The 24,057-nt window shown below is 37.8% G+C and overlaps 1 protein-coding gene across 2 annotated transcripts in view; it reads left to right on the top strand.

Moving 5' to 3' along the window:
* Positions 1-24,057, top strand: part of LCBK2 (Diacylglycerol kinase family protein) — a 218,410-nt gene that overhangs the window by 166,210 nt on the left and 28,143 nt on the right. For both annotated transcript variants that reach the window (XM_089788686.1, XM_089788688.1), the window contains 6 exons: positions 86-132; positions 264-304; positions 448-532; positions 661-775; positions 932-1,054; positions 1,319-1,419. In XM_089788686.1, coding sequence (XP_089644812.1) covers positions 86-132; positions 264-304; positions 448-532; positions 661-775; positions 932-1,054; positions 1,319-1,419 — 512 coding nt within the window. The remainder of the gene's footprint in view (positions 1-85; positions 133-263; positions 305-447; positions 533-660; positions 776-931; positions 1,055-1,318; positions 1,420-24,057) is intronic.

Genomic DNA, 24,057 nt, shown 5'->3' with positions numbered 1-24,057 from the left:
GATATATTTCTTTTTGTTTCCGCTAGCATTAACTGTATTAAGAATTTAAGCATAGACAGAAATGTAAAGACCATTTTGTTTGCAGCTGATTCCTTTGGGGACTGGCTCAGATTTTGCAAGAACATTTGGCTGGTTCGTGTAAACTCATTTTGCCTTTCTAAATGCAATTGGAGATCTAGAATGACCCATGATTATAGATTGCACAAAGAATAACCTTCAATACAAATTAATAAATTCTTTTTAAAAATCTTTTGTTATTGTAGGAAGAATGATCCATATGAGGCCATTGAACGAATAGCTAAAGGTTATTTCCTTTCTCTTTTCTTCACTACGAGGAAATAATTTCTGTTTGTTTGTTGGTGTATTACATTTTCTCAGTTCCCAAATTTGAAAATTTTGTTTGCCTCATAGGATATGGATGTGTGCTCTTATGATGGTACTGAACAGGGCAGAGACAGAGGATTGATGTTGGTGTCATGGCTGGTGAGGATTACGAGTTGCACTATTTTTTGAATGTTGCAGATGTTCACTTGTAAGTATAAAACACCATTGATTTAAATCTTTTGTTTACATTTAGGCTTCTCAGGGCACATTAGGTTCTGAAAACATGCATCATATATATATTGGATTACTTAATGTTTGATCTGTACAACTTCACAGAAGTGCAAAGGCTGGGTTCTATGCTTCCAAGTTCAAGAGATTTGGAAAACTATGCTATGTTATTGGTACCTTACAGGCATTTCTTACCCATCGGAATCAGGACATGAAGATCAAGGTCAACTACATTAGCATCCCAATAGAGTTTTTTTAACCTGTCAGCTCTGTTTTCCTGTATGGCCACATAGGATTCTTATTCGTTGTAATTTTTTTTGGCAATTGTCTGTGATATATATTAATGTATCTAACTTTACTAGATTTACATTCTTCTCAGATAGACAAAGAAGATTGGATAAATCTACCTAAAGTTACAGCTCTCTGTATAGGAAATGCAAAATACTTTGGTGGCGGAATGAAGATTACTCCAACAGCAGATCCATGGAGTGGGAAGCTCGAGGTGAAGGATAGAGAACTACCATGTTGCTTTCTATCCTATTGATGATATGCATGTTTTTTTTTGAGCTGGAGTCCTGATTGTTATTTCCAAGGAGAATGAAATTGATTGAAATCAAAAGCGATGTACTAATGTTGCTCAAATCCATGTAAATTTAAAAGGTTTTGTTTGGACTGAAAAATTTGTTTCAAATATTGGCCAATATTTTAGAGTCATCAGGACCATCGAAGCACCTAGTAACTTACAAGTGTGTTACTCATTTTTCAGGTTGTGATTCTTCAAGATTTCAAATGGAATGACTTTATCTTGAAACTTCAGAAGCTATACAAGGGAACACATTTATCAGAGAGAAATGTCTCTAGAATAAGGTAGTACTATCTAAAATTCAAACTGAAATCTAGTTAAAATTTTTGAATTGTTTTCTCAGTGTTTTCTTCATGTCTATGAGTAGATGCAATTAATTTTGCTATTTCTTTGTATCTTTCATTTTCTGAGAGATTGATACTAAGGAATAATTTATTATTATCTGTTTAATGACAGGTGCTATGATCATCTCTTTACTTTAACCTGGTCTTCTGCACTTTCATTAAATGTATATGTGATATATGTGTGGCTGGGTTTTTCTCCCTCAAGTTTGAGGCTTGTCCCAATGTAATTTGTGTTTACCGTACAGGTAAAGAAATCAGCGTGTACAGACAATGGAACAAAATGACAGAATTATATTCGCATACGCCAGACATACATTATGCTTCCTAAGATTTGCAATAGTAGATTATTGATTATTTACAATGATTCCAAACGGAATATAAATACTACCGCCGAGCCTTCCTGAAGGAGTCCGTTGGCCACAACATTACATCCGCTAAAAACTATTTACCCATCGGCTACAAAATACAAAACACCGACGATAGTCAATCCGTCGGCTACAGAAACACCGCCGGACCCATCCAGTCGGCTAACAATTTGTTGTATATTTGTTTGTTATTTTGTTCTGCTGCTTATCTTCATTTCTGGCATAAACATTAACATGGTATCAGAGCCAGGTTGAATATTAACTGAAGAATTCAGAACAGGAAGAATATGTAATGTCCCCATTTTTAGTAGGTTCCTATAGTTGGCCAAGTTAGTTCACCATAGTGACCCTCATGAGCTAACATGACATTTTGGGGTCTCAGTTGTGGATTTACTATTTTTAGCAAGTCTATTTTTAGTAGTTGTTATTTTTGGCAGTATAGTGGGTGGCTTGACAATTGGTCGTCACCTGCAGTTAATCAGGTTAATAATTGCATGAGCTCTTATTTGTTTATTAATCATTAAGTTGCATTATCATAATAATGTTTATATTATTATAATAATGAGTTTAAGAGATGTTTCTAAAAAGTGAGTTGGAAAGTTTTTAGTGTTGAGTTCTTTGGGAAGCTTTCACAATTTCTAAAGTGGAGTTTTAAGGAAACTTTGGTCAACGAAAAGCTTATAAATAAGAGCTCATTCATCGGGAAAAACACGCTTGATTATACATTTGATTATGTGCCTTTGTGGCTTTTTCCTGGGTTTATAACTGTATGCCCTTGTTGTTGTATAAGGGTTGGTAATTCTAAGAATTGCACTTGCAATTTAGCTACTGATGTATAGCTAAGATTGCCGAACTTCTCTACTGTTCATCACTGTACCCGAGAAGTGTTTTCATTCCACTGCTGAAGTATATTGGATTAGTTGTTTTTCTCCAATTGTGTTCATTGTGGCTAAGGAGACGAACATCCTAGAGGTTAATCAATTGCTATTGTTGGGCAATTGAGGAGGGATCGATTTAGTGATTGTGACAATTGAAGGTGTATTCTGAAAACACGTGGAGTATTGAATTTTCAGATTGAATACTGAATAAATAATGCAAGTGGTCTGAATTTTCAGATTGAATACTGAATAAATAATGCAAGTGGTCTGATCAGCAATTACGGCCAGCAAAGACCGAGTATACATCTAGGAATCACGTGAGTAAGCTTGCGCAACATAATTGACATCAGACGTCAATTCCTCTTGCTGATGTTACTATTGGGGCCGGATTCATCTAACTAAGCATTGGACGTTGGGGTTTCTGCTGGCGTTATGAGTTAAGGTAGCTGCCACTGAATATTGGAGTCACTTGGATGCATTCTGGACATTCCTTGCTGATTGGTGGTTACTGCAATTACATCCAACAAATAGACGTGGGTGGTAATAATCAGTAGAGTGTAAAGAAGACGACATCCTGGTGGAGTTGACAACCTTTACACCGTTGTGTTGAATTGTGGCAGTCAGAATATAATTATTGCACCTTGCCTGGAGTTGACAGCAGCTGATTGAAATAACAGTTGGAGACATCACCCTTCTGCTGTAGGTGATTGTGCACCCACATTCTCAGCCGTGAGCATATACAAGGAGGGACGACCATTGCCACACCAGTCAAGCCAGGTTCAGTTTGCTAATTGGAATTGTATTTAGAAATATATGTATGCATTTGCTCTTATCTCAGATGAATGAATTGCCATATGTTACTTTGAAGCTGTGGATTTCTGCAATCTTTTCCTTGATAGTTTATTATCTCAATATAAACCAATTGAAATAGATATTTGTAATTAAAAAACAAATAGCAAATTGGAAAATTGCAAAAGAACAATTAATTGTACAGGAGGAGCCAGTTTGGGGTTTTTACAGAATATTACAGATTCATCCTTGATTTTTTTGGAAATTGTGTTATCAATAGAATGTAATTCGAGTATATTGCAGATATTCATGTGGATAATCAGCCACACAATTGAGTCATGAAATGGTCTTGGCGGTTATAAAACTAAGTTAAGCGACACACTTGGAGGATTCAAGTGTTATCTGTAACTGATTCCTATATCGACATAAAAGGGGAGCTTGATGAGCTAGAGATGGAGGATTTCTTTAGGCTCAATAAGATTAAGGGAGCCAAAGGAAACAAAGTTAAGTGCATAAGAAAAGAAGATACAAAAATGTATGTCTACAACCTACTGTCAAGCATTTGACACAACTTCTCATCACCTCCATCTTTACCGGGGCAGTCCTTGTCGCGCTTGAGGCATGAGAGAAGCAAGAGTGACCACGTGCTAGGTGGTGTTGAGAAACCAGACGGTTATGCAAAACTTCACATTGCTTATGCTCTCTGTGATTTTGAAGCATCGTGTAGTATTTTTGTTCATATCTCCAATTTATATATGAGGAATGTTATATTACATGGGGATGGTGTCTTTTAATGCTGGAGAAGTTGTCAGGCATCATCTTGAGTTGGGCTCTATGAATAGAAGTGCACTAGTTTTCAAAATTCTCTAACTTGCAACACAAGTTGAAAACTAGACACACAACACGATTTAGGGGACCAGAGAGGTGCAACATGATGCAAGGAAGATGAAGAGGCGCTTTGTGTTGGACGTTGGTAATTAATACTTATATGGTTGGCATTCATAAGAGGAAGCTAGGAGCAAGACAACTTAAGACAATGTTTTAGCTTCTTGTGAATTGACGTAGAGAACAGGGGATGTGAATAATGATCTCACATGGAGAAAATTGGATGCAGTGCTACTCTTAAGCTTCAAGGAAGATAATGTTGTTAGCTCTTATAGATTTTGAAGGAGTTGGGGTTGTTCCATTGTGCCAAACCCATAAACACTTTACTTGATTCCCATGCGATAGAGACAGGGTTTGCGTGTTTGGGTTCAGGCAACCCAAATAAATGGTCTCCAAAAAGATGGTTCTATGTCAAGGGTTCAAGTTGACAACACCCATCTTTGATGTGAGGTTAGATATATCCATGATGATCTTGGGTTGATTAATCAATTTTGACCATGTGAAGTTGGTCCTCAGGAGCTATTGTAAATGGAAAGTATAAATGAGGATGCTGTTTTTCAGATAGAATTTATTGCAGAAATATCCGGAAAATTGTTTGATGGTGGTGATTTCAATGCTAGTTCAACCACTGGAGGAAGAATATAATAGAATAGAGGGCACTACTACATGCCAGAAGTATGCCAGAGTCAGATGAAGAATAAAGAAAAGCTGAAGAGAGGAAGTGGAATTTATCGTTCGAAGAAAGAAGCAATAGGGATGAGAAGCCGCATACTCGTACAAGGTTCTCTGATCAGGTTCTTTAGGCACTCTACCCCCACAATAGGTAAGGGGCGAGGGGCAAGCTTTCTATCAGCTCTACGGTGAACAAAACTATTATGGCCCTACAATTCTATGGGGACCTAGGGTTCGAAAAGAAATCCACTCAAGTGGACCAATGGATGGGGTTCACTTGTTGGCCGAATGCTTGCCCTCCCCCAGCTATATAGAGAATAAAATTTGTGCTTATTATTGCGAGAGGAGGTCCTGCGTGTATGAGCAGAGATGATGACGACCTTGATCTCTACTGTCCTAATTGATTGGACTGAACCATAGCAATGCCCAACATGCATGATACTCGAATGGAGAAGAATGGTTGACCCATGTACGCATATTATGATAGGGGGTAGAAAGAGTGAGAGAAGAGAACCGTGCATGGGTTCACTGGAAGGCTATTGGATACTCTTTAGAGGGGAATCGTATGCTATGGGGCAGAATGCTCATACGATGATGAATGGGGAGCCTAATCGGCAGAATCCTATTCATTCGATCATGAGCTTTAGAGCATATGTGGTGCATGCAAAGGGTGCCCTACCATTCCCCCCACCCTGTTGGGGATAGTGTAGTGAGCGACAACGAACTAATCAATTGCCACTCTGCATGGACGATCATGCCATTGGGGCATTAATTGGGGAGACCCTTCCCTTGTTCATGGTTAATGGGCTTGTTCAAATGTATGATATATTGATACTAATTGTTGTTGCATGGCAAGTGTTTGAGAAAAATTCAGAATGGTGGAAGAGTGCACCAACAATAGAAATGAATTAGAGTGAAATATGCACATTTTTGAGATAAGCTTGGTTTTGTAAAGAATGCTTCCCTTGGTGTGAGGGAGTCTCAGAATCAATGATCCTTGCTACTTGCTAAAATGCTTATTCTCTGAGACAAAGAAACATGAGGTAAATGCCCTTTGAGATGTTTTTGTTTCCACACTTGGGAGTAGCCATGATGGACGCCATGTTGAGAGGCTCCATGATGACATTATGTTGAGTGAGTACGTGATGAAAACCTGTGCACATGTTTCTTTCCACACATGGGAGTAGCCATGGTGGATGTTATGTTGAGAGATTCTATGACGACATCATGTTGAGTGACTCCGTGATGAGTACTTGTGCAGATGTTTCTTTCCACACATGGGAGTAGACGTGGTGGATGTCAAGTGACTCCATGACATTATCACGATGAGAGATTCTGTGATAAGTTTTCAAATGGATTGTAGTCATTGTGTCATGTTGAGTGACTGCTCGATGTTATCACGTTGAGAGATTCCATGATAAAATATTTACCACAAATTGGTGTAGCCATTGTGGGCGTCATTTTGAGAGACTCCATGACATGGATATCTTGAAAGATAACTCCCTAGCTAAGAGGGAGTGTTGATATTATAGCGTTAGGAATTCTCCTTCCCTCCTAAATTTGAAATAATTAAATAAATTATAGGGCCAACTCAAGTGATGTGATGCTTATTTTTGTAACGTCAAGGCAATAAGGGGTCAAGAGGATGGTCTTCTCTTTGTAACATCAAGAGAATGAAGGGTCAAGACAATTTTATGCATTCTTTTGGGACGAATTCGTAGATACTATAGATTGATATCTTTTGTTTTTTGAGAGATTGATAGTAGATACTTAGCAATAATTTATTATTGTCTACTTATTGATAGGTGCTGTGATCATCACTTCAGTTTAGCTAGTGTTTGGGCAAATTGTAAAGCAATCGTTTGCTATTTCATTAAATATATAAGTGATATATTTGTGGCTGGATTTTTATCCCTCAAGTTGGAGGGTTTTCCTAGGATAATTTGCTGTTTCTTGTTGTTATTTATTTTGTTTCTGCTACTTATCTTCATTTCTAGACCCTGGTATAAACATTAACAACCTTGATTGTTTTGGAGGTTTGTCTCGCTATAAATTGTAAGAAAAACAAGACAAGGATGACCATTCAATTAAAAAAATCTGTGTGCACGTGTACTTTCTGAAAATGCATTCCAGCATATATTGCCACAGACTTATGCAGTGACAATTGGAGATGTTGGCATGCACAACTCATTCTTTGCGCAGGAAATCTGAAATCCCATGGCCGTTTCCTTGTGATGAGCTTTGGGATTTCCAAAGGAAGTGGTCAACTTTAGCAACATCCTTGTCTACAAAGGCTGGGTTACTTTATTGGCAGAAAACTTTTCTTTCCACACATTAGCTGGACTTTTCTTGATCCCCAAGCTTCTTTTAATTCCAACTTTCTACTAGAATAAATTGTTGAGTGTTTACCGTACTGGGTAAAGAAATTAATGCATACATACAATAGATGAGAACAACAGAACTTCTTCCTTTATTCGCGTATGCCAAAACATTACATTATGCTTCAATGATGAATACAATGCTTCCCGAAGGGGGTATTTATACTTAGCGAAGGGCCTTTTGGAAGGTTCCCGAAGGAACCTGTCGGGCACAAGTTGGCTACATAACAAATAATGCATACTAATCTACCCGTCGGCTCATTTACAATTATTTACCGACTACATCATCCCCCCCAAAAAGAATAGTTGTCTCTGGACGACAATACAACAAAATTTGACCTCAAACCAGAATCAAGATACTAGGCAGGGGGACGGGTTCGTGCAAGCTTACGGATCCGTACGGCAAATGTCCAGCAAAATTATTCTCTTACGTACAACAGTTGAATCCGTACACACCAATAATCAAACTTAACCTTCAATCAACGGATTAACCTTCAATTAAATGACCTTCCAAATTCCATACAGTGAAACCTTCAAATGCAACTTGGAATCCGTACGACAATGGATAGTGATTCACTGTTCAAGACACTCTCGGCAACCTGATAACCAATGGAAATCGTATAGCCTCAATATCCCCTTGATGGATCTAATGAAGACCATAAAATCCGTACACCATGCATTGTATGGAAAAGCCATATGGTAATTCGCAAATTACAGACAGTCTTCTCAAATCCGTATGCCAATGTTAAAATCCATACGCCAAGATGAATCTTATAAATCCGTACGGTGAACTAGAATCATAAGAATCCGTATGGTGAACTAGACCCTTCATACACTTATGGAATCCGTACATCACAATCTAGACTTCAAAATCCGTACACTGCATCCTGCTTTGTAATTTTCGTACGTCAGTTTTGCACTTGAAGTTCAAACCCATACAGTTAATTGTAACCCAAATGGCCTCCAAAATCCATACGCCATACAGTAATCAGATTTTATAACATGTATGGTGACTTCAAAAAAACCATACGGTGATCGGGCTCCCAAAATCTGTACACCAGCTTGCAATGAAATTCCAAATCCGTATGTTGTTTAAGTATTTGGTGCTCTACAAATGAACTTATAAGCCTGTACGGCTACTGACCTTCAAAGTCGTACGGTGACAGCCTTTTAAAACCCATACGATGACATCCATTAAAAAGCCGTACGGTGTCTGCCTAAAAAAACCGTACGGTAACTTTGTGACCTTTTTTTTTTATTTCAATTTTTTCAATTTTTTTTTTTTACAATCAATTTTTTTGGAACAAATAAATAGAATTGCTCAGTTTTCCCTCTCGACTTCGCCAACCTGTGACGGTGAGGGAGATGGTCGGGCTGGGTCATTCTGTAATGACGACGAGCTCTTCCTTGCATGGTACATCTTCAGCTTTGACCCGTTGACTGCCTGAGGCACTTCTTGTTCGTCCAAGGTCCACAATTTTATTGCACCATTGTCGCCTACCTCCCGAATTTGGTATGGCCCGACCCATCTGACTTTGAATTTGCCTGGCTTGACTTCGTTCTTTCCGTCATATTTCAACACCCACTGACCTGGTTGGAACCTGTTCAGTTTTAGATGTTTATCATGCTACGCCTTACGCCTATTTTGTTTTACCTCTGTCGCCCACTGCACTAACAATCGCTTCTCCTCGAGCTTGTTCAATTTATACAACTGCTCCCTTAGGCTTGCCATGTTGCCCAACTTGTTTTCTAGTGCTATCCTTAGGCTCGGAATCATGAATTTCGCTGGTACTACGGCCTCCTATCCGAACATTAGTTGAAATGGTGTCTTGTTGTGACCTTATATGCCGTGCGGTAAGCCAAAAGGGCAAAGGGCAATTTTTCCTCCCAATCCTCGCCTTCGATAGCACAAGATTTGTAGATAATGGACACTAGGATTTTGTTGGTAGCCTCGGCCTATCTGTTCGTTCTTGGGTAGTACAGGCTTGATAACGAATGATAAATCTTGAACTCTGTGGTGAGCAGTCGGATAACATGGTTTACAAAATGTCCACCTCTATCACTTGTTAACTGCAACGGAATACCGTACCTGGTAATAATTTGCTTGTAAATAAATTTTGCTGCGCATGCCTCCACCCATTTGGTCAGGTACTCTATTGTTACGATGATGTATCGACACTTTTTGGTTTTGCTCGCCTTCAGAGGTCTGATGAAATCCAACCCCCATCTTTCAAAAAGTTCGTGAGCATGGGACAGGTACAGTGGCATGAAGTCTCTCTTGAGCAGTTTCCCGACTCGTTGGCAAGTGTCACACCTGACGACCCATTCCCGTGCGTCGTTGTACACTGTTGGCCACCATAGTCCTGCAAGCAATATCTTCTGCGCCGTGGTATCAGGTCCCATGTGTCCTGCTGGACCCTCATGTGCTTCCTTCAGTACCCATGGTATTTCTTCCTCTAACACACACCGTCGAAGAATGTGATCCGGCCCCATTTTGTAGAGTAATCCGTTGATCAACTAGAAGGTACGACTCCTGATTATTAACTTACGCCTTTCATTTGGTTGCATTTCACTCGGGAACTGGCCTGTCGAAAGGTACTCTCTAATGCTTTTGTACCATTCTGGCAATACTGCGATCTGAAACAACTACACATTAGGAAAGTCGTCGTTCACTCCATTTGCCGTTTCCCCTGTTTTGGTTCTCGACAGGTGGTATGCGTTGACATGTTTCTTCCCCGACCAGACAATAATCTTGAAGGTAAACTCCTGCAATAGAAGTAACCAGCGGCTAATTCTTCCTTGGATAACCGGTTTATTAATCATATACAATAGAGCCTGATGGTCGACATAGAACACGAACAGAGTGGCCAGCAAGTAATGACGAAATTTCTGCACGGCGTAGACCATGCCCAACGCTTCCCATTCGGTTGTACTGTAATTTTGTTCGGCTTTTGATAGCAGGCGACTGGCAAAGTAGATCGAGTGAACCAACACGTGGCTTCCTGTCTGCACGAGAGTTGCTCTGATCGCATAGTTGGACACATCGACATGTACATGAAATTCTTTGCTTCAATCTGGATACGCCAGAATGGGTGCTGTAGCCAATCGTACTTTGAGTCCTTCAAATGCTTCATCCTATTCCTTCTCCCAACGGAATGATTCTCCTTTGCACATTAACTTGTCCAATGGGTATGCTATCTTGGCAAAATTTTTGATGAAGTGTTTGTAATAGCCTATATGCCCGAGGAAAGATTTGACCTCCAATACATTGGTGGACGGCTGCATCTCCATTATGACTCACCTTATCCGGATTTGTCTTAAATCCCTCCTTACAAACTGTGTCTGAGCAACTGTCCTTGCGGAACCATAAACCTGCACTTCTTCAGGTTCAAGGCTAGGCGCACGCGTCAGCATCTCTCCATACTCACCTAGAGCTGCCAGATGTTTGTCCTCAGCATTGAAGACCGACCAATCATCCAGAAGTGACTTAAAGTTTTCGATGGAATCTTGTCGAAGATGTGCAGTATGATCTGCTGGAATGTCACAGGCGCATTGCACAAGCCGAACGACATCCGGTTATATGCGTATACTCCATCTTCTACGACAAATGTCGTCTTTAGTTTATCCTCCTTTGCAATTGAAATCTGATTGTATCCGGAAAATCCATCCATGAATGAGTAGATCTCATGTCTCGCGACCTCCAGAATGCTGTCCGTGAATGGAATTGGAAACAGATCTTTGATGGTGACTGCATTCAGGCATCTGAAATCGACGCATATCCGGATCTGGGTGAAGTTCTTTAGTGAGATTACTATTGGTGACACCCATTCACTGGTCTGCACCTTGAAAATAATGCCGACCTGTAGCATCCTATTGATTTCTTCCGTAACCCGTTTCGCGTAGTTTTTGTTCATCCTGTAGGGCCGCTTCCGTACAGGTACTGCTCCTTCGATCAACGAGATGCGGTGCACACACAACTCTGGGGGTACTCCTTTCAGGTCCTTGTATGTCCATGCAAACACATCCTTATATTCCAAAAATATCTTGAATGCTGCGGTCTTCAATTCTGGATCCCAGTTATCAACCACTAGTATGTTGCGTGGTTCGACGTCGTCCCCCAAATTCATAGTTTGTAGCGTGGCTTCATTATATTTGATGGGTTCTCCTTCAGTGAATGTGTGTGTGGGTGTCACATCCAGTGGCGCATCTCCTTCCTTTATCTCGGTGAATTCCCTTGGAAATTCATTAGCGCTATGTCCTTCCTCTATCGTCAGTACGTTGCAACTTTGAAACAGTTGATAGTCCTCTATCTGCCAATGGTAAAGACCATTCACTGAATCCAAATCGTCATCTCCTTCCAATCATAGGACTCCCTTTGATCTGGTTCCATACGTTGCTTCTTTTCATCCTCTTCTTTAGAATCTAACGACAGAGCTTCTTCCCCGACCATTTGAGTGTGTAGATCGATGATGTACTTCCACCCTTTGCTTTCAAGTGATAAGGTATTTTTCTTCGAATCATGCTTCGCCTTGGCTTGTATCAGCCACCCCCGACCTAGAATAGCATCGTATCCTTTCCGCTTCAGTGGGATTACGACAAAGTCCAACAGGAACGATTGTGTTCTGGTTGCACTGTCAGGACTCCCAATGGCTTGATTCCATGTTGATCGGCCGTTAGCAGTTGGAATGTAGGTGGCCACAATGTTGGCTGTCCTAACCTTTTCTAGGTGTCTTCTGGTAGCACATTGACACTGAACCCTCTGTCCACAATTGTTTCCGTCAACACAATCCTGAGAATTCCCATTTCGACGACTGTCGGATGGCGTCCGGATGAAAGGGCTAATAGCATCGGATCTTCTGCACTTGTGCCACCTTCTTTCTCCCTTCCTTGCTTTGCTGGTTGCTTAGCAATTGGGGCTATATTCGTGAGTGCTGTACGGAGTTGAGGCATAGTGAGTAATAGATCATTTATCTTGACTGGTACCTCAGTTTGCAATATTTGCCATACAATGTTCTGTTCTGCACAGTTTCGTACGGAGGTACCAGGCGTGTCCTTCAGGTGTGCCATTTCTACCTGTGTTGCTTTGTGGATCTTTGCCCGCGCTTCCTCCAGTCTCTTCTTTTCCTCCGTCGGGTCGGGATACACTTTTGCTTGCTTTCGAGTGATTGCCAAAATCTCTTCCTCATCTGTCCCGACAGTAATCAAGTTTACTCCAAACTTTGGGCACTTAACATTGTCATGATCGCCAGGTCCACACCATTGGCATAACGACTTCAGTGTGTTTGCAGTTGTGCACTCTTAGGCGAAGTGACCCCATAGATTGCATGCGCAGCATTGAACTATCGGCCGACCGTTCACATCGTACTGAATTCAACTCCTCCCACCATTATTATTGTTGCCGCTGTTGTTGTTTTGACTGTGTTGGTTATTTCGGTATCCTCCTGACGTGGCACCCTCCGTACTGGTGTTCCCACTCCCTCCTGATGCGGATGCCTCTTGTGTTAAGAACACTTGCTGGGGTGCTCTTGTTTTCAGGTTCAAAGGGCATTCCTTTATCGAATGTCCCAAAATTTGACAAATCTCACAAAATTGATCTTTTGGGCAGGATCCCTTCGTATGGCCTTCTTTCTTGCACTTCGTGCACCATAGCTCATTGCCCTTAATCTCCTTGTGCATGTTCTTGAACTCCATCATCCGAATCATGTCTTTTTGGAGGGCACAGACCTTCTTGCTGTTGCCTTCATCGTCGGTTCTTTCTTCTCCTGAAGTTGTGTCGTCATCTGAATCGGATGAACTATTCTTCTTTTTCTTTTTGGTCTTCTGTTCACTTTCTAAGTTTATTGCCCGGTTGTATGCTTTAGTGTATGTCGATGGCGGCACGATTTTCATCTTCTTTCGCAGCTTCGGTTGAAGGCCTTCAATGAACCATCTTTTCTGTAACCTGTCAGCCGGCTTATTCTCCATCTTATTGATCAAGTCCTTCAACTTCTTGGCGAAGACTCAGACTGTTTCATTCTTCCCCTGTTTAGTATTGAATATCTCTGCTACAATCTCATTATCGTCACGCAATGTTTGAAATTTTGCGATAAACTCCTTAATGTTATCCCAACTGTTTAACTTTTGTGGATCTGTATCAGTAAACCAATCAATCGCAACACCCCGTAGGGTGGCGGGGAATTGTCGGACCCATTCGTTTGTATTTGTTATGCCATTCGCCCTCTAGATCGTTTCACATGTTTTATAATGTCGAATCGGATCGGCGGTTCCTTCACCATCAAATTTAGGCAACTTTTCTTTTGGTCCTGCCATTATTACTAGATGTGGGTTTTGTTGTGTACCTGCGTTGTTTTGCACTCCCGCGTTGTTTTGCACACCCGCGCTATTCTAAATACTCGCGCTGTTCTGCAAACCCATGCGGTTCAGCACACCCACACTGTTCACACCCGCGCTGTTCTGCACACCTGCGCTGTTTCCAATGCCTGTGCTGTTTTTAACACCTGCGCTATTTTCAACACCTGCGCTGTTTCCAACACCCGTGCTATTTTCAACACACACTGTTTTCGACAGTCGCGCTATTTGGTGAAGAAGGGTTTTCATCCACCGAAGCTGTCTGTTCCGGAAGTATTAGGTTTTATCTTTTATCATTTCTGTTTTTAACATATTTTATGAACCTTGCTGCACAAAGGGAAATAGCAAGTTGACCATAGCACAAAGGAAAATATTGAACATAGGTTGCCAAATTCGAGATTTTTGCAGTCACCAGGTTGCAAGCGCAGGTTGCCAAGTATTCTGGAATTTGTATTACCATTTTGTGAAGAACAATATTTTAGGCATAGTACCCTGGAGAATAGCATGCGTATTAAATTTTATACATACTGTCTTTAATATTTAATAGAAAATTATAGTGTTAAGGTGTTTAATATTTAATAAATTTTTATAATGTGTTTAATTTAATAAAATTTTATACTATGTTTAATATTTCTTAATTCAATAAATACAATTTATAAAATTTATAATTTTATATTGTTTATTTTATACATGTAATTTTGTAATTGTATATTAGTAATTATTAAATATTTAGTAAATACTATGATTTTTATAATTTTTTATTAATTATATTAATTATATTAATATCATAATATGAAATTTTATTATATTAATGAATTTAATTTATAATTATACTGCTAAATATTTAATATACAATTAGTTGCTAATTATAAATTTTATTAATTGTATTTATTGAAAATTTTAAATTAACAAATATGGTATGAAATTTTCTTAAACTAATGAATACTATTTAACTAAAACTTTGATTAACATATGGTGAATATCTCAAATTATTATATGTTCTACAAATTTAGTGTGCATGTGTTTTTAAGCATATTTTAATAAATTGTATATTTTCAAATGTTCGATAAAAGTGCCAATTTATTGCTGAAATTTTCGCCGAGTTTTTGGTAATTCCGATATTTTCATAAAATTTGGCCTAGCTGAGATATTGCTGAAATTGAGTTTTTCAACTATGCTGCCATTGTTATTGGTATTTTGCAAATGCAGATTTGAGGATTGATAAATATGAGAAGAAAAGAAGTGTCATGAAGATACATGTTCTATAGTTAATCATCATTAGTTAGTATATTAATAATATAAATAACCATATATATATATATATATAATATGATGATTTACCATCAATAATGAATCTCATGATCATATCAATCTAACAGTAACTACAAACTTAACATATATTTGGGATTAAGGCCATGTATGCAAAATTGATTGATGTATTCATAAAATGGCTTGCACATGCATAAATTCCAAGGGTAGTTTTTATCAGTGCTACAAATAACTAAATAACGCTAGGCAGGAGTCAGCAACAAACTTGTTTTACCAGCATGAGACCAATCTCCTCTACAACATATTGTAACACAAACATTCGTTTGATGTGAAAGTCCTTACAACTTATTTTAATAGAAGCTTTCATCAGATGTGAATGTCTGTATATGAGTCTACATAGCAATGAGCAATGAACACAATTGTTTTTCATTGCAATGTGTAACACATCTTTGAATATAACCAAAGGACATCCCTTATGTTGTTACTCATCTGTTGATCTTGTACCTGTGGAGCTGAGATGAGAATGGAAATTATTATGAGAAGGTTTAAGATTTATTATGTTAAATGTCGTCTACTCATTACCCTCATGTAATGGAGATCTGTCAAATTGTTTAATTGCTTTTGTTACTTTGTAGGCTAAAAGTTTGAAGAATATTCATATTAGGGATCACAAAGATGATGATCTTGAGAATACTATATAAGATAGGTTTCCAAATGGCTATTAAATGTCCTGCTGATTGCTTCCATTCTACAGGCCAACATTTTCTCTTGGATACATATATACTACATTGCAACAGTTCAACAACTAGTTATAGGGGAGATTTTTCCCTCCTATTGATGTCAGTTTTTGTACCACTAATAACATATTAGCAATTGAATACTTGATATAGAGTATCAAACACACAATTCCTCTCTTGAGAAGTTAATACGTATAAAGACATAAGCAATAACTCCAATGTCCCTTACACCTGTGGATACTAACTCAGTATATCAATGTGATTTGCTGGTAATCACGTAGGTGGGCTTATGTTATTCCTTCAAGGACAACTTGGATTTTGGGATGATGGTAATGGTGATTCAGTACAGGTGCCAGATGATGTTGATGGTGATGGAGGATGAGTGTTCGAATGGCTTATGCTTTCTTAACCACCTTCTTCAAAACCTCGATTAATCAACTACTTGCTATTTTACTCCTCCTATGAATGGAAAGATTAGCCAATGGATGGGGATCGAATCTAATGAAAGTTAACCAGTGGCTCCACCTCCATAGATGCAATGATTCAAAGGAAAATAAACTAGTTTATCACACAAGGCTTCCCAACAAGCCGCTAGGATGCTAGTGGCCTAGTTATTGATCCCTATCAAACATCTACTAATGCTACCATGCAACTATTCATCTACTTTACTCTTACTTAACAACTTGAAATGCAACCAACTTTAACAACTTGAAATGCAACCAACTTTAACAACTTGAAAAGAAATTTTACTATAACTATTTGGAAGTAGAAACCGTGCAGTAATACCAAAGGCTCTCAATCACCATGCAAGTCACAACAATGAGAAAGAAATAGCGGATTTTGGCATTATCTTTGCAACAATTTTCTCAGACCATTACAAATGAGAGCAAATGGCCTTATATAGAGGTCAAAATGTACAACCGACGGTAGAGATCAAAAGCAAAATCAATGATCCAGATTAGATCCTAGGAACCCTAATTAGGGTTGCCACCCCCTCGGCCAATGAGAAGATGCCACCTCATCGATGGACCAATGAAAAAAAAGAAAAAGTGGCAACCAATGAGAAGGCACCAAAATAGTAGCCAATCAAAATTAGACACTTGTCCTACCCTAGAAGAAAGAGAAATTGCCATTTGGGCTTACATCAAATGATCTTATTGTTGGGTGGATATTTTGCAACCGACAGTTTTGGGTAAAAATTCAGTCGCAAAATAGGATGACCAACCACAACGTGTGAGACAGAGTCTCTCCTACCTTAAAGGGAAGGCTCCCCCTTCTCATTGTTCCTTGGATCAACTCAAGGTAAGCAAGAAATTAAGAGATTTATAAAATGGGTGTTACTATCATCCTTTCTTCTTAACTTTCAAGAAAGGATCCACTTATTTGTAAGGCGAATAATGGGCAAGGTGAATCTCTAATTACACTTCTATCACGAGCTGGAAATAGTGATACCGATAAATTTTAACTAACTCAAAGGCTAGCCAAAATGTACCAGTTTGGCTCTAAGTCCTGTTGTACTTCTATGTGGTAAAATGTTTACAATTAGGGCACAAAGACTCCTAAAAGTAACAACAATCTAACTATTTTGCGAATCAAGATGAAAATACAAGCTACAGACAAAGCTTCTAGCTATGGATTTTCACAAGTGTTCCTGGTCAAAGCTTGAGATTCAATTGTTTCTTAACTCTTTTCTATCAATCACAAGATACAATATCAATAACAAAAGATAATACGCATCAAAGGTAACTTGAATGAATTATAGACACAGCTTACAATGCACACAAATAACAATTTCACTTAATCAAAGTTAAGTCTCAAATGCTCTTTTGTATTCACTAAATAGTGCTACACAAACAAAGTTCTGCTGGCACAATTTCTCCAAAGCTCTCTTGTATAAAGATAATGATGATTTTACAATGAGGGGGGCACTCCTTTATATAGGCAAAGAAGTCGAGAAAAAGGGGGAGGAAAAAGTGGGAGCAACTCAACCAACTTTGACCAAGTCTAACTACAAAAACTAAAAGGGTTACATGCAACTGCACATGCAACTCGCATTACACCTTTTACATACATGCAATTCACATTACATGCAATTACACTTTATCATGTAATGCATCTAAAACAACTATGAAGTAGAAATTACATAACAATCTTAAAGATTGCTTCTTAATGCTTTGAATTTCACAATGACGTCACGCACTGTAGGAAGATCAGCAATCTCCATTGTCTTTGATATGGCTTCGATCCTCACTGCATTCTCATATGCTGATTGAACAACTTTAGAATTTGCTATTGTATTATCCAACAAGTGTTTTGTCAAGGATTTGTACAAAACGAACTTGTTCATTGTGTGCGAACCAAATTTTTCAGAATCTACATCAGCATTGATTCTGATTGTATATTCTGAATTCACTCTCTCTGCAGCCAAAAGATTACCAAGATTATCAATAACATGGCATCCCAATTGCTCCAAATCACAAGTAAGGCTTGTTTCAACTGCTTGACAATCTTCAAGAGCCACTTGCAATTTTGTGATCAACTTTCTTAAGGTCTCTTCCTTGTAACCAATGAGTCCTTGAAATCTGAAGAACATTTCACATGACGGAAGAACGTCATATGAGACCATAGCATTTAGATCAAATTTTATCATTCATCCCAATCCTCAAGGATTTCCTTCAGGTTATCTGCTTCTTGAGTCAAAGAAGAAATTAAGCTTAGTTCCATTTTGTTCATCTCTTTGATACGCTTTAGAAGTGCAAGTGTTTCTGTGATAGCTCGAACTCCTTCAACAATGATTTCCTGTATCCAAGACTTAGTTGCTTCAATCACCCTTCTTTCTTTAGATGTTTGTGATGCAACAACATTCTGAGAAGATTGCTTCTGAATGATCTCATTCAAACGAGCTATTTTCTGTTTCAATTGATTCTTCTTTTCCCAAAGCTCATGACTGCTTTTTGATACATTTGCCAATGCATCATGAGCATCTTGCAAAGAACTCAAACGAGATTGCCTTCCAACTTCAACCTTAGTAAATTTATAATCAGAGCTAGTGAGTTCTTCAACAGGTTTATCTACTAAAGGCTCATCAACCTCAACATACTTGGTTTTGTCAGAATCAACCAAAATTCTAGAAACAATCTTGTCCTTCAGAGATTTGGATTTAGTCTTCTTCACAGGAAAATTGTTAGGAGGAACAACCACCTTCCTTCTCTTCGTTGTTATTCTACTCAACCATGCAGGTAGGCTGAAACTTTCATCTGTAGAAGCAAGCATAGTGGAGACCATTGGCATTGATCCAGATTGTATATCTGTAGTGACTGAACAAGATTCAGTTTGCACTGCTGTAGGCATAGGAACATGTTGTGAAGATTCTGCCATGAAAAGTTCAAATCCTGTCAAAGATGTATCAAGTTGGGAAACTTGACCACTAGTAAGAGTCGGAAAATCTTCAAACACATTTGCTAAGTGTTCAAATTGATCATGTGTAGGAACACGAGGAGCAGCAGATGAAATTGGAAAAGCCATGGTATTAATTTCTGAGACGGGAATAGAGTGAGTGAAAATAGTAGAAAATGAATCTACATCATCATCAACCTCATGCAAAAAGGACTTCATGTGGAGAAGATGTATAAGCTTGTGTAGGCTTAGGAGGAGATATGATTCTTATTTCTCCTTCTTCATCTGAATCTTCTTTTTCGGATTCTGTTTCCAATTCTTCTTCTGATTCTGTCACTGATTCTTGAATTGGTTCAGGAACTTGGGATGATTTAGTCCCTTTTCTGCCCTTTAATTTGATTTTGAGAGTATTCTTGACATTTGAAGATGAAGCACCATCTTTCCCTGTAATTTCCAGTTGTGACTTCCTGCCAGGAGGACCAAAGCTTCCACAATCCAAACCCATTTTAGGATTTACTCTTTCTAGGCCTTTACTTTTCAACCACTTGTTAGTGTTTGCTAAGATGGATTGAAACCTGTCCATAATAGATGTATCTTCTTTTTGTTGCCATTGAATAAGAAAAGGACACGTTTTATCAAAACCGGCTTGATGAAATTCCGGATCAAGGATGTTGCCGTCATCTTCAACTTGGAAATCTGGAGGGATTTCCAACATATTAAGATCGATTATTTGTTGCAAGGTTAACCTGCAATAATCCATCTTCATAATATTAAGCTTTGTTCTCATGTCAATCCAAATATCTTCAATGTGATGAACATGAGTATAAGCCCTCTTTCTCTGAGAGTTCATCTCTCGATAATCAAAGTCAAATCTAGCCTTGAACCTCTTCAATGTAATCAATTGCAACTCTACTTCCATATTCTTCGCTTTAGGTACAGAAACAATTGAATAATTGCCAATAGATGAAGGCTTAGCTGAGGTGATGCCAAATCCAGGCCTATGTGATGCATGCTGATCATTCTGCACGTCCATGAGTTGTCTTGCTAACTCTATTAGAATAATTCGATCTGTAGCATACCTAGGTAAGGTATACGGCTCTCCTTTGAAATACTCAACTCTCAAGTATGTGAAAGTGGGAAATTGAAGAAAAATGCAGCCGTACTGGTTTACCTTTTCCCATGCTGCATTAGATACTCTTTTGATACACAATTGTTTGTCGAACAGACACCTGTATAGTCCAAAGAAAGCATCTTGGACTCTTCTGTAATGATCCTTACTGTTAGCCAAAGTAATTTGGTCATAGTATTCCCAAACAGGTACTTGAAGACGATCACCTTTGGTGGATAGCCCCAAAAAAGACCCCATAGCAGCAGCAATGTAAACTAAAAATGAATTCATGTAAAAAGGTACTGATGTTCCTACATTGCATATCTGCTGACAGAGTGCAATACTAATAAGCTCTCCCCAAAAGATATGTTCTTTGTTCTCTATGATTTGAAACATAAATTTGTACATCCATGGCTCAAAGTCGGAAGAATCCTTAAGACCACAGATTCTGCTAAGAAGGATGATGAGGTTTTTGTATTCCTGTTTAAAATTGGACCGATGAAGAGTCTTTGGCCACCTGGAAAAATTACTTCTTTTGTTGTCTAACCAGTAAAGGTTGACATACTTCTGATAGTTGCTTTTTTGTTCATTCCAACAAGCCAATGAGGAATCTTTGGTCAAATCAACACATTCTGACTTATGAGGAACTTTGAAGACTTGTTCAATCACTTTAGGGTCAAGGCTAATAATAACCTTGCCGCCAGCATCTTTGATATTCCTTGTCTTAAAAGTGAAGCGCCGAGCACATCCGTAGACAAAATTAGGTTCTATGGCCACCATGGGAAATGTAGAAACCAAATGGATGTTGCTTCTTTTAATACGTTTCATCTCATGTGTAGCTGGAGTTTCAATCTTTTGTAAAAAATCGGCTACATCTACGTGACCAATCTTGGTGTCTAGTATGTTATCCAGAATAGATGTAACTGAAGAAGGAACTGCATGAGCCAATTCTTTATCATATTGGTATTTCATCTTGCCCTTGGATTTGGAAGGTGAGGACATTTTTTGTGCTTGTACTGTAACACAAAAATTCCAAAACACAAATACATCGTCAAAAGGAATCTCCATGTAAGTAAATTCCAGAGCAGCAGTGAAGATTCGAAAATGAGTGACTTTTGAAAAGGAAGCGTATGCATATGCAACGGAATGTGAAGTGAAATGGAATGGAATGAAAATACGTGAAGGTGAAACGTATGGAAATGCGTGCAAAGTGAAAGTTGCTGATTTCAAAAGCGACTTAAATGTTTTCAAAGCTTTATTGAATGAAGCATGCATATATGTAAATGCAATATGTAACGGAAGGTGAAAAAAAATGAAAAGAGGTGTAAGTATATACTTTATATGTATATGCGGATGCGGATGGAGGGTAACATGTAAAATATGTTATGAGGTGGAAACATGTATTTATTCATGTAATTGCAAATGCGTATATGAAGATGGAAATGAAACAATGGAGGTGAGATAATGAATTATATAGTCACTTTTGGAGAAAGAAAGAAGTCAAAATTCATGGAAAGTGAAAATAACATCTTTATTGTCTTTTCATAATATGACTTTTGATCAAAATCGGACCTTTTAGATGCAATTACACGTAAAGCATTTTGTGTAATTGTGTCGTGCGAATGAAAGCGAAAAATGAGATGGATGAAAATGGAAACAGAAAATGGGATTACATGCATGTGCGGATGGCGAATGAAGTGAAAAACATGTAATCGCATTTGTTAGATGAAATGTGAGATGTAATGACATGGAAACGAAATGTGAAATGAAATGATAATGCTTTCGCATGTAGTGAAGGAAAAACAAGTTTTTGGGAAAAAACTTGCAACTTCTCCAAAATGGAGAAAAACCAGCAACAAGCACACAAAAACAAAACAAGAGAAAAACATACTTTTGAAAATAACTCAAAACATGCCAAGATGTAATGCATTCCCAAAGATGAAATTCGAATTTGGAATTTGGGGAAGAACCAAAGACATCAAAATGAAGAAAAAATTTCATATTTAAAGAAAAAATGCACATTCTAAGGCAAAGATTTTCACAAATGGCATCCATCCAACGATTTCAAGCATCAAATCAGCAAGGATAAGCATGAATTAAAACATAAGAAAGAAGAAGTCCACTTACTTGATGAATATGTGCCAAAAATGAAGGAAAATATGCTCTTTCTTTGAAATTTTCTTCAAAAATGATGAGAATTTGTCGAATTTCCAAAATCTGAATGATAGAGGGCAGCAAACAAGGAGATTATTATGCAAGATCACAAAACGTGCCCTAAATTAGCTCCTCATTGCCACGTTTTAAAGATTTGAAAGTTCTTGAGCCGTTTTTATCAAAACAAGCAAAAAAGGTGATCTTCAAAGGAAAGTATTTTGATGATTTAACACCAAAATAATGATCCTCAACCAATGTAATCACCTAAAAAGGTAAAAACGACTTGATCTTATGCAAAAACGTGATCAAACTTGGCAGATTTATGGATTTTTATGCAAAAAACGTGCCCTAGCTTGAAGTTTCAAACATGTTTTTGGGTGCAATAACTCGATTTTTGATGAGAGCAAAATGATCACCTCTCCAAAACATGATGAATGCAATTGATTTCATTCAAATCCATGAAGAGAATCAAAAGTTATGATCAAAATAGGAGGTTTTTGGAGGAAGAACATGTTTTCTTCACATAATAGGACATTTTTGTGTTCATTGCATATTTTAAAACATGTAATAAGGTAAAATAGGAACTTTTTGATGCAATTGCATGTTTTAAAATATGTCTTTGGTTATAATCTCACTTTTTGAAGCCCATTACATATTTTAAAATGTGCAAGTCTCCAAAATCTCACTTTTTGGAGTCACTTACATATTTTAAAAACATATCTCACCTTTTTCATGCACAAGCATGAAAACTCAACTTTTCATGTCATTGCATAAAAAAGGTTCACTTTTAGAAGCTTTTGATGTAATGACTTGAAAAAGGTCCTCAAATGGATTTTTATATGCATTAGCATGAAAAGTTTCCACTTTTCATAATTTTTTTACATGCATATGCATATAAAATGTCCACTTTTAGACTTTTAAGTTATGCATTTCACTTATTTTTATAAAAATGTCAACAATATGGGTCAAAAATAACATTTATGTATTATAATAATCAATATAAGTCATAAACATTAAGTTAAAGTGACATTTATATAAGTATTTGATTTAAAAATAAAAAATTTAAAAAGTAACTATATAGTTCTATAGTCACTTTAAGTGAAAAATTTAAAAGTAACTCAACTTAAAATTATAACATAAAGTGCACTATAGTCACTTTAAGTTATAAATTTAAATGAAAAGTAACTTCAAAACATAACAAAAAGTGAATAAAATGTTATATTTTCAAAAAGTGAATGTCAAAATGAAAATATAACATCATATTTTTAATTTGTGCTGTTGCACCTAAAATGTCCACTTTTGAGGCACTAAAATGACCATATCTCTTGACTGACAACTCCGATTGACCTCTAGGTTAGACCGAATTGAAGGGGAAAATGAAAGGCATAAGATGAGCGAATTCAAAGGACCAAAAACAAGCAAACACAAACTCAAAAGCAAAGAACGGACTCTGAAGGCTTCAAAAATCAAGCAAAGGCTCGACAGAAAGAAAAACAAAAATGACTTGACGAAGGCCTTCAGTAAAACAATTTGATATTCGAATTGAAATGGATCAATCGATCAACATTAAGCAATTGAATATCAAATTCAAGCTTAGAG

This window comes from Cupressus sempervirens, chromosome 6 (assembly GCF_028749045.1).
Source record: "Cupressus sempervirens isolate cs-2001-9-10 chromosome 6, ASM2874904v1, whole genome shotgun sequence".
NCBI classification, from domain to species: Eukaryota; Viridiplantae; Streptophyta; class Pinopsida; order Cupressales; family Cupressaceae; genus Cupressus; species Cupressus sempervirens.
This window is presented reverse-complemented; position numbering and strand designations above follow the sequence as displayed.